This window comes from Tenrec ecaudatus, chromosome 1, assembly GCF_050624435.1.
Source record: "Tenrec ecaudatus isolate mTenEca1 chromosome 1, mTenEca1.hap1, whole genome shotgun sequence".
NCBI classification, from domain to species: Eukaryota; Metazoa; Chordata; class Mammalia; order Afrosoricida; family Tenrecidae; genus Tenrec; species Tenrec ecaudatus.
The window spans coordinates 33812648-33827793 of NC_134530.1; the positions used below are offsets into that span (position 1 = coordinate 33812648).

At 50.9% G+C, this 15146-nt stretch overlaps 1 protein-coding gene and 1 pseudogene across 2 annotated transcripts in view; one reads left to right on the forward strand and one right to left on the reverse strand.

The window, feature by feature from the left end:
* CLSTN1 (calsyntenin 1) overlaps positions 1-14746 on the reverse strand; it is a 73232-nt gene extending 58486 nt beyond the window's left edge. For both annotated transcript variants that reach the window (XM_075550725.1, XM_075550720.1), the window contains exon 1: positions 14409-14746. In XM_075550725.1, coding sequence (XP_075406840.1) covers positions 14409-14493 — 85 coding nt within the window. In that variant the 5' untranslated portion in view covers positions 14494-14746. The remainder of the gene's footprint in view (positions 1-14408) is intronic.
* On the forward strand, positions 1291-3540 carry LOC142428766 (KHDC1-like protein pseudogene; annotated as a pseudogene).
* Positions 14747-15146: the final 400 nt, after the last annotated feature.

Genomic DNA, 15146 nt, shown 5'->3' on the forward strand with positions numbered 1-15146 from the left:
CTTAAATCCCCGATGGCGGCAGGGAGGGGGGAAAGATCTCAAGATGCCCCTTGTTTTCCCACGCTTGTCCCCTTTAATCGCGACCTTCCTGTAATGCCCAGGCTAGCCAGAGCAGTGACTCTCAGCGTTTACAGAGTGAGCACTAGGAAATGTGTACGATAAACAGCTTAGCCCTGATTTTGCCGCTGAGTTCCTCAAGCACGCTGACCTTTCATCAGGAAGGGCGGGATCCTGAGGAGGAGACGACAGCAGCGACTGGTGGCGGTGTGGCGGCAAAGAGCAGCGGCCCCAAGCTCCCTCATCCTTTCGGGTGTTCTCCGTCCCCGGGCCCCGAGAAAACAGAGGCTTGGCTGGCTAGCCCCTCACTGTGGACGACGGGCTTGCCACGGGGATTCCCAAAATGAGCAGGAGGTGGATGGCGCAAGCGATGGGTCGGGGAGCCTGGCACTCATCGCAGGCGCATCCCACCCTGGCTTCTGGTGCCTGTCGACTCTCCTCTCGAAAAAGCCACCCCTGGAGCGAGTCGCATTACCACCCCACCCCACCCCACCCCACCCCCGCACAGGGGCAGTCCTTGCCTGTCCGACAGCAGGCACCTGTGAGAGGGTTTCTTAGCAAAGCCACAGGAAAGCTGGGGTGTGGCGGGGGGAGGGAAGACATCAGCTGCCATCAGTGGACTCACAGGGACCCCACGGGGCAGGGTACAACGGCCCAGGTGAGCCTCTGAGACGGTTACCTCTTTACGGGAGTAGAAAGTCTCATCTTTCTCCCTGGGAGCGACTGGTGGCTTCAAACAGGCCATGGTGTACTCAACTGGCCAGACATTTAGGGAGACCTCCCCCAGATTTCCGTGGGGTTAAGAACGAGAGGGTGAACCGAACCGGATGATGAAGATGGGTGGGATACTGAGAGGTGAATGACCACCCCAAAGGGTCACCGAGAAACAAAGCTGTGGAGATGGGCGTGGGTGGAGCGAAGTCTCTGGCCACCTTGCAGGGGCGAGTAGCTCATGCGTTCACATCCAATTGGGCGTGACAGGAAGCCTGAGTGAACAGCACACCTGACGGAATATGGAGTCAGAAAGGAAGGAGGGGCCAAACGGAGCAAGATGGAGTTTAACAACGATGATGAGACGCCTCGCACCAGGGATGGAGACACCCACTTGCAGATGAGCAGCATGGCTGGGGCTGTGGAGGGGTCAGAGAGACTTGGGAGCCCGAGGCAAATAAAACTAGCGTGAAGAGATTTGAACTTGCTCTCTTGTGGACCGGGTCAGAACTCAGCAAGATCATGAGTACTGGCAGGACCAGTGTCGAGCCGCGGCAGCCGTGGTGGACGATGCCAGAAAACTTCCTGAACCCGCTGGTGTTTTACATGGACGAGGAGGTGGAGGAGCTTATCTTTGGCTCCTCAGATGCTGACCTTCGCCGTCTAGAGGAACACAGCAGCACCCTCATCCAGCTGGAGCGGGGCTTTACCGCCTCTGGACAGACGCGAGTCACTGTCGTGGGGCCCAGTCGTGGAAGGTGGTGGCTGAGAGGCTTGGCCCTGTGGATGGGACCACCTGTCATGGAGTTCCAAGTGCACGTCTTCTACCTGATCCTCTTCCAGGTGCCCAGACCTGTAGGATATCCTGAGACAGACCTTCTTTATTTATGTTCAGTTGTCATGAGAAGTCATGAACTGACCCTCAGCATCCACGTTCAGGAGCCTCGTTTCAGCCCCCATCTTTAGAAGACCTGGTTGTGGGAGGTCTCTCTCTTGGAGTCAATGGACAGCACCTTCACCATTTGATCCTCCCAAGTCCCTGAAATGTGTCTGTACTGGCAAAGATCAGCAATAAAATAAGCAATCCCTGAGCAAAAAAAACTAGCGTGACACGCTTGCTGAAGTGTTGGGACAAAGGGGTGCTAGCCCCATGCCCTGTTCCCCCACATTCCTGTGGAGGTCTAGTCTGCCCTGTCTGAAAGGCCAACGGGGTCACCTTGGTGGAACCCAGGAAGAAAACAAGCAGGCCGGCCGGCAGAGACCTTGGAAGTCACGGTGCAAGAAGGACAGGGAAGGAACAGGAGAGGTTTAGCTTTGACAGGTAGAAGGTTGGGCCGGGGAGGAGAGGTGACGACAAAGTGTTGAACTCTAAATCTTGGGAAAAGGTTTTAATAAGGAAACGAGTTAATAAAATAGTGAGTGTATGTATGTGTATATGTATATATATATATATGTATGTATATATATATATATATACCATATTAAATGAAGGGGGAAGTGCAGAGTGGAGACCCAAGGCCCAAGTGTCGGCCAATGGAGATCCCCCTCATAGAGGGGTTCAGGAGAGGAGATGGGTTAATTAGGGTGCGAGGTAGTACCGATGAAGAACACAGCTTTCCCCCAGATCCTGGATGCTTCCTCCCCCCAACTACCATGATCCGAAGTCTACCTTGCAGGGCTGGATAGGGCAGAGGCTGTACACTGGTACATATGAGGGCTAGAGGCACAGGGAATCCAGGGTGGATGATACCTTCAGGACCAAGGATGTGAGGACCAATGCTGGGAGAGTGGAGGGTGAGTGGGTTGGAAAGAGGGAACCGATTACAAGGATCCACATGTGACCTCTTCCCTGGGAGAGGGACAGCAGAGAAGGGGGGGAAGGGAGACTCCGGATAGGGCAAGATATGACAAAATAACGATGTATAAATTACCAAGGGCACATGAAGGAGGGGGGAGAGGGGAGGGAGGGGAAAAAAAAAAGAGGACCTGATGCAAAGGGCTTAAGTGGAGAGCAAATGCTTTGAGAATGATTGGGGCAGGGAATGTATGGATGTGCTTTATACAATTGATGTGTGTATATGTATGGATTGTGATAAGAGTTGTATGAGCCCCTAATAAAATGTAAAAAAAGAAAAGAGGAGAAAAAAAATGATTAGGGCAAAGAATGTACAGATGTGCTTTATACAATTGATGTATGTATATGTATGAACTGTGATAAGAGTTGTATGAGCCCCTAATAAATTGTTTTAAAAAAATAGTAGACACATGATTAGAAAACTCAAAAAACACTGATCCCTGTTCACAGCAGCCCTCTAATAGGACAGGGTAGAACGGCGCCTGTGGGTTTCTGAGATCGTGGAGTGCCCCATCTTTCTCCTGCGGAGCAGCTGGTGGCTTTGAACTGCTGTCCTTGTAGACCTCAGCCCAGTGCAGAACCACCGTACCAGCAGGTCCTAATCAAACACTGTACAAAATGTGTTTAATCCTCTTCACAGTCCTGTGTGAGGGAGATTCTAACATCATCTCCATTTCACAGATGAAGAAACTGAGGCACCGAGAGCTAACAGACGGCTGGTGAGTGGCAGAGCTGGGCTTGAACGCCAGCAGCTAAGCTCTGGGCCTTGTACTTTCACTGGTCCACTGTCCTCCCAGAGTGCCACCACTTGTTCTGCGGGGCTCCAGAAGGGGCCCTTTCTAACAATGGAGGCTGCCAGCCAGCAGGAAGACCTGCCCCCGCAGACAAGACCAGGCGAGGCAGAGACAGCTAGCTAAGCACTGCTTAGAGAGCGAGGGAACTTTGTTCAGTTCTGTGGTTCTTGTAAACCCTGAAACTAGGATTTGAGTATAATGTGCACACTTCTGAGATGTTCAGTTAAAAGCTGTTGCAGAACTAAAAAGAATGATAGGTTTTATGAAGAATATGTACTTCCCAGATTATAGTGACTTGGACATATCCCTACATGTCTCTCTCCCTAGTCCAAAAGTGTAAGCGGACAGGGAGTGGAAGGAGCAGGAGAGGCCCAGTTGTCGGATTTGAACTGCCGACCCTGCTGTCAGCAGTCCAAGACTTATTCCCACCAGGGCTCGGGGATGCCCTCTGGGCCTGGTTAATTAAACAGAGCTCTGCAGTTCCCTGCAGGCAGTCCTGGTGGCGCCACAGCTGAGCCTTCCATTACGAATGGAAGGTTGGATTTCACGCTCCCCAGGGTTCCAAGGGAGAAGGGACCTGAGCTCCGCTCCCATCAAAATATCAGAGCCTTGGAAACGCTCTGGGGGCAGACCTACTTTGTCCAAGAGTCGCCAAGTCCAGATCTCTGTAGCCTCACCCAGATCTGTCATGGAGACTATACACCTGGCACAAATGTTTGCTGGGGGAATGGCACTCTGACACTGGGTGAATGGGTGTAGCACACCCTATGCACCATGAATGCCTCTTGTTCACGTTTTTTTTGGCGGGGAGGGTTTGTTATTTTTGATAACATAGGCAAGGGAAAATCACCGGGGTGCATATACACCACAGCGCGAAGACCAGTGATTTCTGCGAGGCATTTACCTGGGGTCATTTTAACTCAACTTCTATTCTGCACTCACCACAATCCGAGGGCGGGGACCAGGAGCAGCATTCCCTGAGGGCGCTCTCTGGAACACTGAGGCCCAAAAGGTGCACCAGAACAAAGAATGCATGGCTGAGGGAGCTGGGTAAATGGTGCTCCCGCCCGCCTGGTATCTGCACACATCAGCAAGCTAAAGGAGCCAACAAGTCCTGTGGTCATGAAACTTGTTTAATGGCATTTCCTAACTCAGGTGACCAACACACCCCCTCTTGCAAGTCACCCCATGGGACACACACAGGGAAACACTGCCTTAAGACATCAACAAGCCACCTCGGGCTGCTGCTGGGTGCTGTGAAGCCCCTGCCAACTCACATGTGCAACAGAACATGGCAGACCCCTCACGACCTGCCCCTCTGCCGCCCACCCCATCTCGTCTATGTTTGAGCCCACTGTGGCAGCCAGTGTTCAGCCACCCTCCTTGAGGAGCTTCCTTCTGGTGTGCTGACCTCTACTTTACCAAGCATGAATGGCCTTCTCCAAGCCTGGCCCATCCTGTCCAGAGTGCATGAGACAAATCCCCACCACCTTCACTTCGAAGGGGCATTCTGGCCGTCCTTCCTCCAATACGGATTTGTCCGTCCTCCTGGCAGTCCATGGCATATTCGATATTCTTCACCAACACCGTGATCCAAAGGAATCCATTCTTCTTTCATCTTCCTCATTTGCGGTCCGCCTGTCATAGGCGTAGGAGAAAACACCGTATCAGTCCTCAAAGTGACAGCTTTCTTCTTAAACAGAGGTTCTTTTGCAGACCTGCACAGTGCGAGGTCACTTGGTGTCTTGCCTCGTGCCTCCACGGGGAAAATGAAAGCCTTCATAAGCACATCCTCTCCTCCGCGGATCCCATTGCTCGCTGGGCCAGGAGTGAGGCCTTCTCAAGCCGAGGTGTAATTCTAAACGGCAGGCTGCTGTCTTTGATCTTCACCATCTGGTTAAGTGCGTCAAGTCCTCTCTAAGTTCAGCAAGCCAGATCGTATTATCTGCCTATCCGAGGTTGTTAAAAAGTCTTCCTCCGTTCTGAGGCTGTGTCCTTCCTAGAGTCTAGTTCTCAATATTATTTGCTTAGCATACAGACGGCATAAATATGGTACAGGGACTCAACCCCAATGCACGCTTTCCTGATTTTAAACTGTGCGCAGAATCTCCTGTTCTGTTCAAGTGAATGCGTCGTCATCTATGTGAGGTTCCACAAGAGCACAATTCCGTGTTCTAGAATTCTCGCAGAGATGTTATCTATAATTGGTCATGATCCATGCAATCAATAGCCAATAAAACACAAACATCTTTCTGGTAGTCTCTCCTTTCAGCCAACAGCCATCTGCCATCAGCCATACAGCCTTCGTTGCATGTCCTTTTCTGAATCCACTTGCATTCCTGGTGGTTCTCCGTCGGTGTACTGTACTACTTACTGTAAGTGGTGTTGAATGACCTTCGGCAAAGTTTTCCTGGTGACATTAAGATAGCGTTGAATAAGTTCTACGTTGTGTTGAGTCACCTTTCTTTGGAACGGACACAAATGTGGGTCTCTCCTGTCAGCTGCCCACATTCCTGTCTTCCAAATTTCTTGACAAAGACAAGCACCCCTGGGGCTGCAGCCTTGGTTCAAACATCGTAATTGGTGTCTTATAGATTCTTTCGCCTTACTTTTCCGCCCAATGGCATCATGCAGTTGGACTTCGACACTCTCGTTTCTTATCATAAGCTACCTCCTGAAACGGCTCAACATCAGTTACTTTTGGTACAGTGACTGTGCATTCCTTCTGTCTTCTTCAGGTGCTTTCTGTGTCATTCAATATTTTGCCGATAGAATCCTTCAAGCTTACCATTCAAGACTTGAATTTTTCTCCAATTCCTTCAGCTTGAGAAATGTCAGACAAGTTCTTCCCTGTTGGTGTTTGCACGTCATTGTCATATTTTACTTCATCTCTTTGAGCTGCACTTTGAAACACTTTGTTCAGCTTTTACTTCATCATTTCTTCCATTTGCTTTAGCTGCTCTAAATTCAAAAGCAAATTTCAGATTCTCTTCCTGATACTCACTTTGATCTTTCTTTCTTTCCTGTCTTTCTAATGACCTTCTGCTCTCTTCCTGTATGCTGTCACCCCTTGGCTTCTCAAGTCTTTGGTCCTTAGTGCTCAGGTGTCAAATCTATTCCTGAGATGGTTTCTACTCTGATTCTCAAGGGCTTTTCATGCTTTTTCAACTTCACCTTGTATATGAGCAAGTGTCGATCCGTCCCACGGTCAGCCCCTGGCCTTGTTCTGACCAGGGATACTGAGAGAGCCACCATTTCTTTCCACAGATGTAGTCAATTCCATTCTATATACTCCATCTGGTAAGGTCCTGGTAAAGTTGCTATTTGTTTCATTGAAAATAGGTATTTGCAATGAATAAATGACTGGTCTTGCAAAACTGTCATAAAATCTCACATAATTTCTACCACCAAGACCCTATTTTCTAACTACTAGTCCTTTTTTCCAACTTCTACAATCCAATCACTGATAATTAACAACGCATCTTGATTGCAAGTTTAATAAATATCAGAAGACAGTATTTAGTGAAAATAGTCAATTTCTTCATCTTTGGCATTATCAGTATTTGGAACACACATTTCAATAGTAGTCATAAAACCAGTCTTCCCTGTAGATATTCAGATGTTGCCCTACCACCACTGACATTGGATTTCCAAGACTAGCTGTTCACGGGAGTAGAAAACGTCCCCATCCCCCTGCATTTTTCTCCCTCAGAGCAGCTGGTGGTTTCAAACTGCGGGCCCTATGGATCTTGGCCCAACGCATAACTACTACACCACCGAGGGCTATATTCAAAACAGATCTTGAAATGTTCTTTTGGGCAACGGAAGTGACATCATTCTTCTTCAATCTGTCATTCCCAGCACAGAGGCCCGTACGACTGTCTGATTCAGCAATTGCTGTCCATTTCAGCTCACCGATGCCCTGGATACTGATCGTCAATGGCTGCTTTTTAAACAATAACAGTTATAATGGCACTTCATCAACATATCATACAATAGTCCAATCATATCAAGAAGGGTTGTATAATCTTTAACACAATCAATTTTAGAACATTTCTTCTTCCTTGTACTCACTGTTATTCATATAACCCTACTTCCAACTTCCTCAGATTCAGGCTTTGTTTATTGTACATCCCAACTGTTAATGGACGTTTTGAATCATGCCATCAGCAAATGAAGGTCCCAAAGCTTTACTGCATGCACACCACGGAACCAGTATGAACCTGGCTGGGCAATACAGCACAATTTCCAAATCCAGAAAAGCATGTGTCTGAGCTGCATCCTCTCACTATACTTATCCAATCTGTATGCTCCACAAACCATCAGAGAAGCCGGCTTCCATGAAGAAGAATGTAGCATCAGGACTGGGGGAAGGCTCGGAGGATGTGGCGGGTGACACAAGCTTGCATGCTGAAAGTCAGGAGGGCTTGAAGAGGCTCTAAGTACTTGCTGATGAGCATCATAGATTGCAGACTTCAGTACGGATTCCGATTCAGCGTAAAGACCCCAATCCTCACATCTGGACCACGGTGAACAGAGAAATGATTGAAGTTGTCAAGGATTCTGTCTTGCTTGGACCCCCAGTAAATGCTCGTGGAAGCACTGATCCAGAGCTCCGACAACATGTTGCATTAGGACAATCTGCCACACCAAGGCCTCTTTAGAGGCCTGAAGAGCAAGGACGTCACTTTGAGGACTAAGGTGCGCCTCACTCAAGCCAGGGTATTTTCAACCGCCTCTGACGCATGTGAGAGTTGGAGGCTGAGTGGGAAAGAGCAAGGGAGAATAGATGTGTTCGAACTGTGTTGTTGGCAAAGAATATTTTAAGTACCATGCACTGCCAAAAGAACCAACAGATCCTGGAGGCGAGGATGGGGAGACTGTCTTCAGGAGAGACTAGTCCCTGGAGGAGGGCTCGTTTCGTGAAACAGAAGGGCAGCCCAACAAGGGAAGGCCCTGGATGAGAAGGATTCACACCGTGGCTGCGATAATGGATTCAAACGTAACAACGATGAGGACGGGGCAGGGCCAGGTGGTGTGCCACTCCGTGGGGCACAGGGTCCCTGTGCGTCAGGGCTGCCCTGAGGCCCCCGGCCCCGACAATCCCATCAGAAAGCTGACGCTCATGTTTGGGAGGCAGTTCTTCCCGAGTCGGACTCTGAGAGCCTTCCAACACCAGGGCTCCGCTGCTACTCACAAAGTTTGCACTCGCCAGCTTTTCCAAAGTCAATCGCCAGTTCCTCCTTCCCAATCTTCATCCTCAAAGCTCTGCCGAAACCTGTCCACTCGAGATGGCCTTGCTGGTATTGGGAATGCTGGTGCTACATACATGTGGTCTGGCACCACAGCGACACACAAGCCACCACAACGTAACAAAACAGCAGGTAAGTGGTCTCACAGTTTAAGAGGCTCAAAGCACAAAATCAGGGTACTGGCTCTAGGGGACGGTTTCCTGCCTGGGTCAGCTCAGGACAAAGATCCTTGTCTTTTTCAGCTTCTGCTCCTGGTGATCTTCATCTGGCTTGGCATCTTTCGGCCCCCACCTTGCTTTTCAACTTGTTAAACCCTCTACGCTGCACATGCTATTGGGAGAGGCCGTCAGGCTGGTCAAGACCGAGGACCCATGAAAGACCTTCCATGAGATGGGCTGACAGGGGCTACGACAATGAGCTGATTATGAAGCATTGAGTATGAAGACCGTGTTAGACTGAGCGGTGTTTCTTTCTGTTGTACGAGTCGGGCACGCCTGTTAACAATGACATCTCAAAAGGATGACTCAATATACTTTCTAACATTAATCCTGTTCATTAACACAGCAGAGGTAATCCATTCCCAAAGGGGGTTAGAACCACAGGCATAGTGGCTGAATTTGGGGGTGGGGAGATACAACTGAATATCCCTGCAATGGAGTATGGTCTGGGCATACACACACACAGAGTCCTGATAGATGCTACAACACATATGAACCTGAACACATTAGGTTAAGTGAAAGAAGCCAGTCACACACATTCACATGCACACAAAAACACACAGTGAGTGTATCACTGTTTTTACCTGAAATATCCAGAATTAGTAAATCCATGGAAACAAAGCCGAAGCGGGGTTACTGGGGGCTCGGGAAAGGAAATGGGAATGACTACTAATAGGTATGGGGCTTCTCGTGGGGATGATGAAAGTGCTGCTACCTGGAAGGACGGTGGTTTGAACCCCTCAGCCACTCTGCAAGAGAAGATTCGGCCGTCAGCTTCTGGAAAGATCGACAGCCTTGGCAAACATGGGGCAGTTCAACTGGGTCCTAGAGCCTGTGCTGGAATTGGCCCTACTGCAGTGGACGTGACCTTGGGGAGGATAGTTATACAGCCTTGCGAATACATTAAAGACCACTGAATTGCATACATACTCTAAAAGGGTGAATTTTGTAATATGCCAATTACGTCAATAAAACTGCTATTTAAAAAATAAGAGAGAGAAGAGATAGAAGGGGGCGTATCTTCTTTTGCCCTGAATAAGGCATTCATTGAAGACCAGAAAAGTGGCCGGCTCAATAGGTCTCTTGTCACAAGAGGATCAGGTTGGTCGAAAATAGGCGGCTGAAAGGCAACACCCCAAAAGGTGAACAAGGCAAACAGAAGCCAGGCTTCCTTTACCAGCGACCACAGCATTTCCTACTGGGGCTCGTGGGCTGCAAGTGGAGGGAAGTTAACTTTCAGGTATGTTTACAGGATTTGTTAATGTTCTCAATTTAATAATAATAACTTTTAAAAGCCTTAGCAACACCATCTGTAGGTGGGTTCCTCTCTCTTCCCTGTGCACAGCCTCTTCTGAGAGCAAAATGTCACTCTCAGGTGTGTGTCACAGCGTGAAAGCACGCACAGCTTAAATTCTCTCCACCTCTCTTGAATCCACCCTCTGGAAGCTCTACACTGAAATCTTTATTTTAGAGACATTCAACATCTTGAACTCATTACAGCGGCACATTTCCCCCAGTGACTCCTATCCAAGCTACACCACAGGTGACGCTGGGTGGCATGTGAGTTTGGTTTGGGGGTTGTGTTTCGGGCAGCCTTCCTGGCTCCAGCTGGATGCGTTTGCCTACTAACGAACCATTGGTCTTTCCAGCCCTTTTCGCAGCTCCGCTTCTTTAGGGGTGACAGCCAAGAAAACTCGAAGGAGTTCCACCACTTGACGAAGCTCAGTTCCAGGAGTCAGAATTCACTCAAGTTAAATGGGTTTGTTTTGTTTCAACTCTTAGAACAAATGAAAACCACTCAACAAATTACATCCTCCTATCTTAGAAAACAATTAAGAATTCATTTTTAGTGTTTTGAGATCTTAACATGTCTCAGGAGCCTCGTTTTAAACACTAAGAACTCGATTAATAAACGCAACCCAGTCCTGAGACTTGTCATGACATTATAGCCTAAATCTGCTCCGGGTCCTCGTCTCTGAAATAGAAATGAGTTGTGTCCTGCTCTTTTGGCTCAAAGGTTAAACAGCGGTGGCACGGACCAGGGACAACATGAGATCCCTCTGACGTTGGCTGTGCAGTTGAACTGACCATTTCCCACGAGTTTGACAGTCCTGGGGCTGAACAAACCAGCACTGTTTCACTGTTTCTAAGGAGTGACCAGCCTTGCTGGTGAAACGCGTCTTATCAGCAAGGAAACTGCTACGTGAAGTAACAACATTGAAGCCTATGACGTCTCTACTCCTGTAAAGAGTTACAGACTCAGAAAGCCACAGGGGCAGTGCTACCCTGTACTCCAGGGGCTCACTGAGAGTCAGAATCCAATGGACAGCAGGGAGCTTAGATTGGTGGGGGACATGTAGGTGACTTTTTCCTTGGCTACCTCTGGAAATCAAGGATTGTTTCCCAAGAGAACAGATTTGGGGGGGAAACGTTTTTTTAAATCATTTTATTGGGGGCTCGTACAACTCTTATCACAATCCATACATACATCCATTCTGTGGAGCACATTTGTACATTTGTTGCCATCATCCTTTTCAAAATATTTGCTTTCTACTTGAGCCCTTGGTATCAGCTCATCTTTCCCCTCCCTCATGAACCCTTAATAATTTATAAATTATTATTTTTTTCATGTCTTATACTGATTGGTATCTCCCTTCACCCACCTTTCTGTTGTCCATCCCCCTGGGAGGGGATTATAGATAGATCATCGTGCTTGGCTCCCCCTTTCTACCCCCACCTTCCCCTTCTGAAAAAAAAAATTTTTTTTAAGTGGATTCAGAGTGGTAGGCACAGACCTAGTTTCTTTAAAAGATGGATTCTGATTTTTATGACCCGTAAGCCCTAACACTGCCATCAGTAGGCCGGAACCTTGGGGAAAGACCTTTTACAGACTGGAGCTTGTCACAACTCTCTGTCGTGGTTTCTGATTGATTTGTAAGTATAAGAGCATTGATCAGCCAGGCGACATCTCGGTGCACATATAACACGGTGCCCACAGAGAAGCATGGGGCCAGTCATCCACTCAGCATGTACTGTGTGCCTGGCCATGGCTGGTCATACGGACCGACCTGTGTGCCGCCCAAGCAAGGCTAGCAAGTTCTGAGGTTGAAATTCCATTTGGGGGTGGGTTTTGTGATGGCCACATGGCAGTTGTGTGGGGTGTCTTTTAAACCATTCTCTTTTGGGAGAGAAAGTCGAAGATGAAGCAGGCAAGCAGGCACAGAGGGAAAGAGGCCACGTGACCGACGAGAAATCCAGGAATAGAAGCTGAAGAGAGACCAGGATCTTCCCCCAGAGCCCAGAGCGACCCAGAGCACCTTCCCCTACACCTGGCACCCCGAGTTTGGATTTCTAGTCTCCTAAACTGTGAGGAAAGGACACATTTGCTAAAGCCCCCATTTGGGTTACTTGTGTGATGGACGCACGGGCTGACAAGGACAACGGGGCTGATGCGACACGCCTATGAATGACACGGACTTTTTAGGAAACCCTCCCTCCTGGAAGCATCCACACACAAAGTGTAAACAACGAGAGTTAGAACAGAAAAGGCTGTGGGAAAAAGAAAGCTTGGGGCGGGGAAAGGCAGATTCCTACGTCCTGAACTTGAATTTGCTATTTCCTGGTCATTGGCATTGACCGAGAGAAAGCAGGCGGCCTGCACACAAGGCATCCAGGGAGTGAACTCTCAGCCAGGATCGTTCTCCAAAGCTTTTGCTTGACTTGACATTTCATCCCATTAATAATTCCTGCAGGTCGCCAGAGCATCAAAAGCCCTTCAGAAGGTCAGATATTTCTAGCCCCGATCAAATAACAGCCTCCGATTATTACTTGAAGCCATCATCTTTCAGACTGAGCCCACAGAAAATATCTCAAGTCGCCTGTTTAAATGAAAAATTCATCGGTAACATTTCAAAATGTGATCCCTCGATTTAGCATTGCAAATAAATATTAGCAAGACATTTTCTAACTGGCAAGCAGAAAAACACACCAACAAATCTAACAGAACAGCTGGTGTTAAAAACGTAAGTCTAAGAATCCTGGTACCATAAGGGCACCAAAAAAAGCTTAGACAAAGTTAGCCAATCACACAGGGCTAGAGCCTCACCTAAAATGTCATAGTCTGAAACCGCGCTACCTTACCTGTGGCAAGGTAATTCAATCGTCAATAGCAAATGTGGGTGGAGAGACAAACTTGGGAGAACAAGGATTTTAACAAGAAATGTTATCACGGACAAAACTAAATACACTGGGACTGTTCCCAAAATGCCCCATCCAAGCACATATTTTTAAAATGTGTGGGTTTTTCCTAAGACAAGGCAAAAACTTTGACACATTGCAGGCTTTTGTTCTCGGCTGTGCTGGACTCGCCAGACCTGCAGCTCACCAATGAAAGCACATTTCCTTAACTCAGCTTGATGTAACTTTTAAATCGCACACTGCTCACAGGGCTACCAAGAGAATTGGGTAAGAAGGAGTCAACCGAGTTTTGGCCAGGAGATGAAGGAAGTATTCAAAGTTTATCACCCTTGTTGTTGAGAAAGGAACAGGGCACAAAAGGTGCATTCCGCCTCTTCTGCTCCTGAACTGGTGAACACCATCCTCGCTCAATATGCCGTGCCAAGGAGGAAAGATGATTTTATACGGCGAAGCGGAAACGTGGCTGGCACCTCCAGACTTCTGTCAACCTCCTCCCCGACTCCCTCCTTATAAATTGATCCATGCCAAATCCTACGACCAGATGCACATACTCTACACGTTCGATTGCTTTGCTCCAAGGATAGAGGGAAATGTTGACGATTCCAAGATTCCCTCGGAAGCAGCCACCTGCAATGCGTAAGCTTTTCCTTGGCGAGATCAATCAATATCAGAAAGCGTGTACCGTTTAAAAGGTCAAGCGGCGGAAAGTAAAACAAATAAATAGTCGACTCCCCAAGGATAGCTTTTTCTCGGTGACGGTGCCGCCAGCCCCGCGGAACGCGCGGGGTGGTCGGCGGCCCGTTTCTGGGGAGGCCGTCAGAAAAACTGCCCGCGGGGGTCGGGGGCAGAGCAGGAAGGGGGTTCAGCGCGGCGCGGAACCTCGTCACGATTTGACCTTAGGGGGCGAGGCGGGGAGCGGGGAGGCCCAAGTTTCCACCCCGGCTCGTGGGAAAGGTGGGATTTCAAGGCCGCGGGGGCGGCCCGGGCAGAAGATGCAGTGACCGCCGCGCGGCCGCGGGACTCGGGGTCTCGGCGAGGATGCGGAGGAGGGGGGTTCTTATGTAAGCGCAGCCAAATCTGTGCGTGCCCCCCGCCACCCCCTCTCCCCGCGCCGGCTGCAGCTGCCCGCACACCGAGCACCGCACCCCGGGCTGCATCCCCGCTGCGTGCGCTGCAGAAGGCCAGGGACCGCGCCTTGGTCCGTCTGCAAGGCCCCCCACCCCACCCCACCCCACCCCCGATCTGCTCCGCCACCTCCCGGGTCCCGCAAGGGGCGGCCCTGGCCCCGCGCGCGCCCCCGCCCCGGCCCCCGCGCCCCGCTTACCTCGCGTGGCCCAGACCCCGCCGCCGCCCAGCAGCCCGGCCAGCAGCAGCCAGGCGGCCGGGGCCCGCGCGGGGCGGCGCGGCATCTCGGGCTCCCGGCGCGGCGCCGGCCCAGAGGGCAGCAGCAGGGGCGCGGGGCTGAGGCGGCCGGGGGCCGGCTGCTGGGCGCCGCGACGAGCTCCGGGGCCGCGGGGGGACGCTGGGCAGTGCGCTCGGGCCGCCGGCACCCGCCCTCCTCCGACTCGGACGCAGCGGCTCGCTGAGGTAGCGGCGGCAGCAGCTAAGATGGCGACTCCGCTCTCTCTCGGGTCCGGCGAGGGTACCCGGCCGGGGGCGGGGTGCGGCGGGCGGGGCGCGAGCGCGCGGGAGGCGGCGCGAGGCGCGGGCGGGGCGCAGGGCGCGGGCGCGGGCGCGCGGACACGCGCCGGCGAACCCGCGGGCAGAGCCTGGGGCGCGTGCCCGCGGATGCTCGCAGCGCCTGGGGCGCGCGCCCGCGGAGATGCTCCCGGGCTCGCGTCCCGGGGAGGGAGGGACGGAGGTGGGCTGTGCGCACCCTGCCCGCGCAGCCCCAGGGCGCCGCTCCTCGTGCCCACGCGCGACCCCGGGCTCCAGGGACGGTGCGACGAGCGGACCTGGGGCGCCGAGCCGCGCTGCGCTCACCTGCAGGACTCGTCCCCCAGCCCCACACCCGGACAGCGGCTGCGCCCGCGCCTCCGTGTCCTCTGCGCCCAGAGGAGGT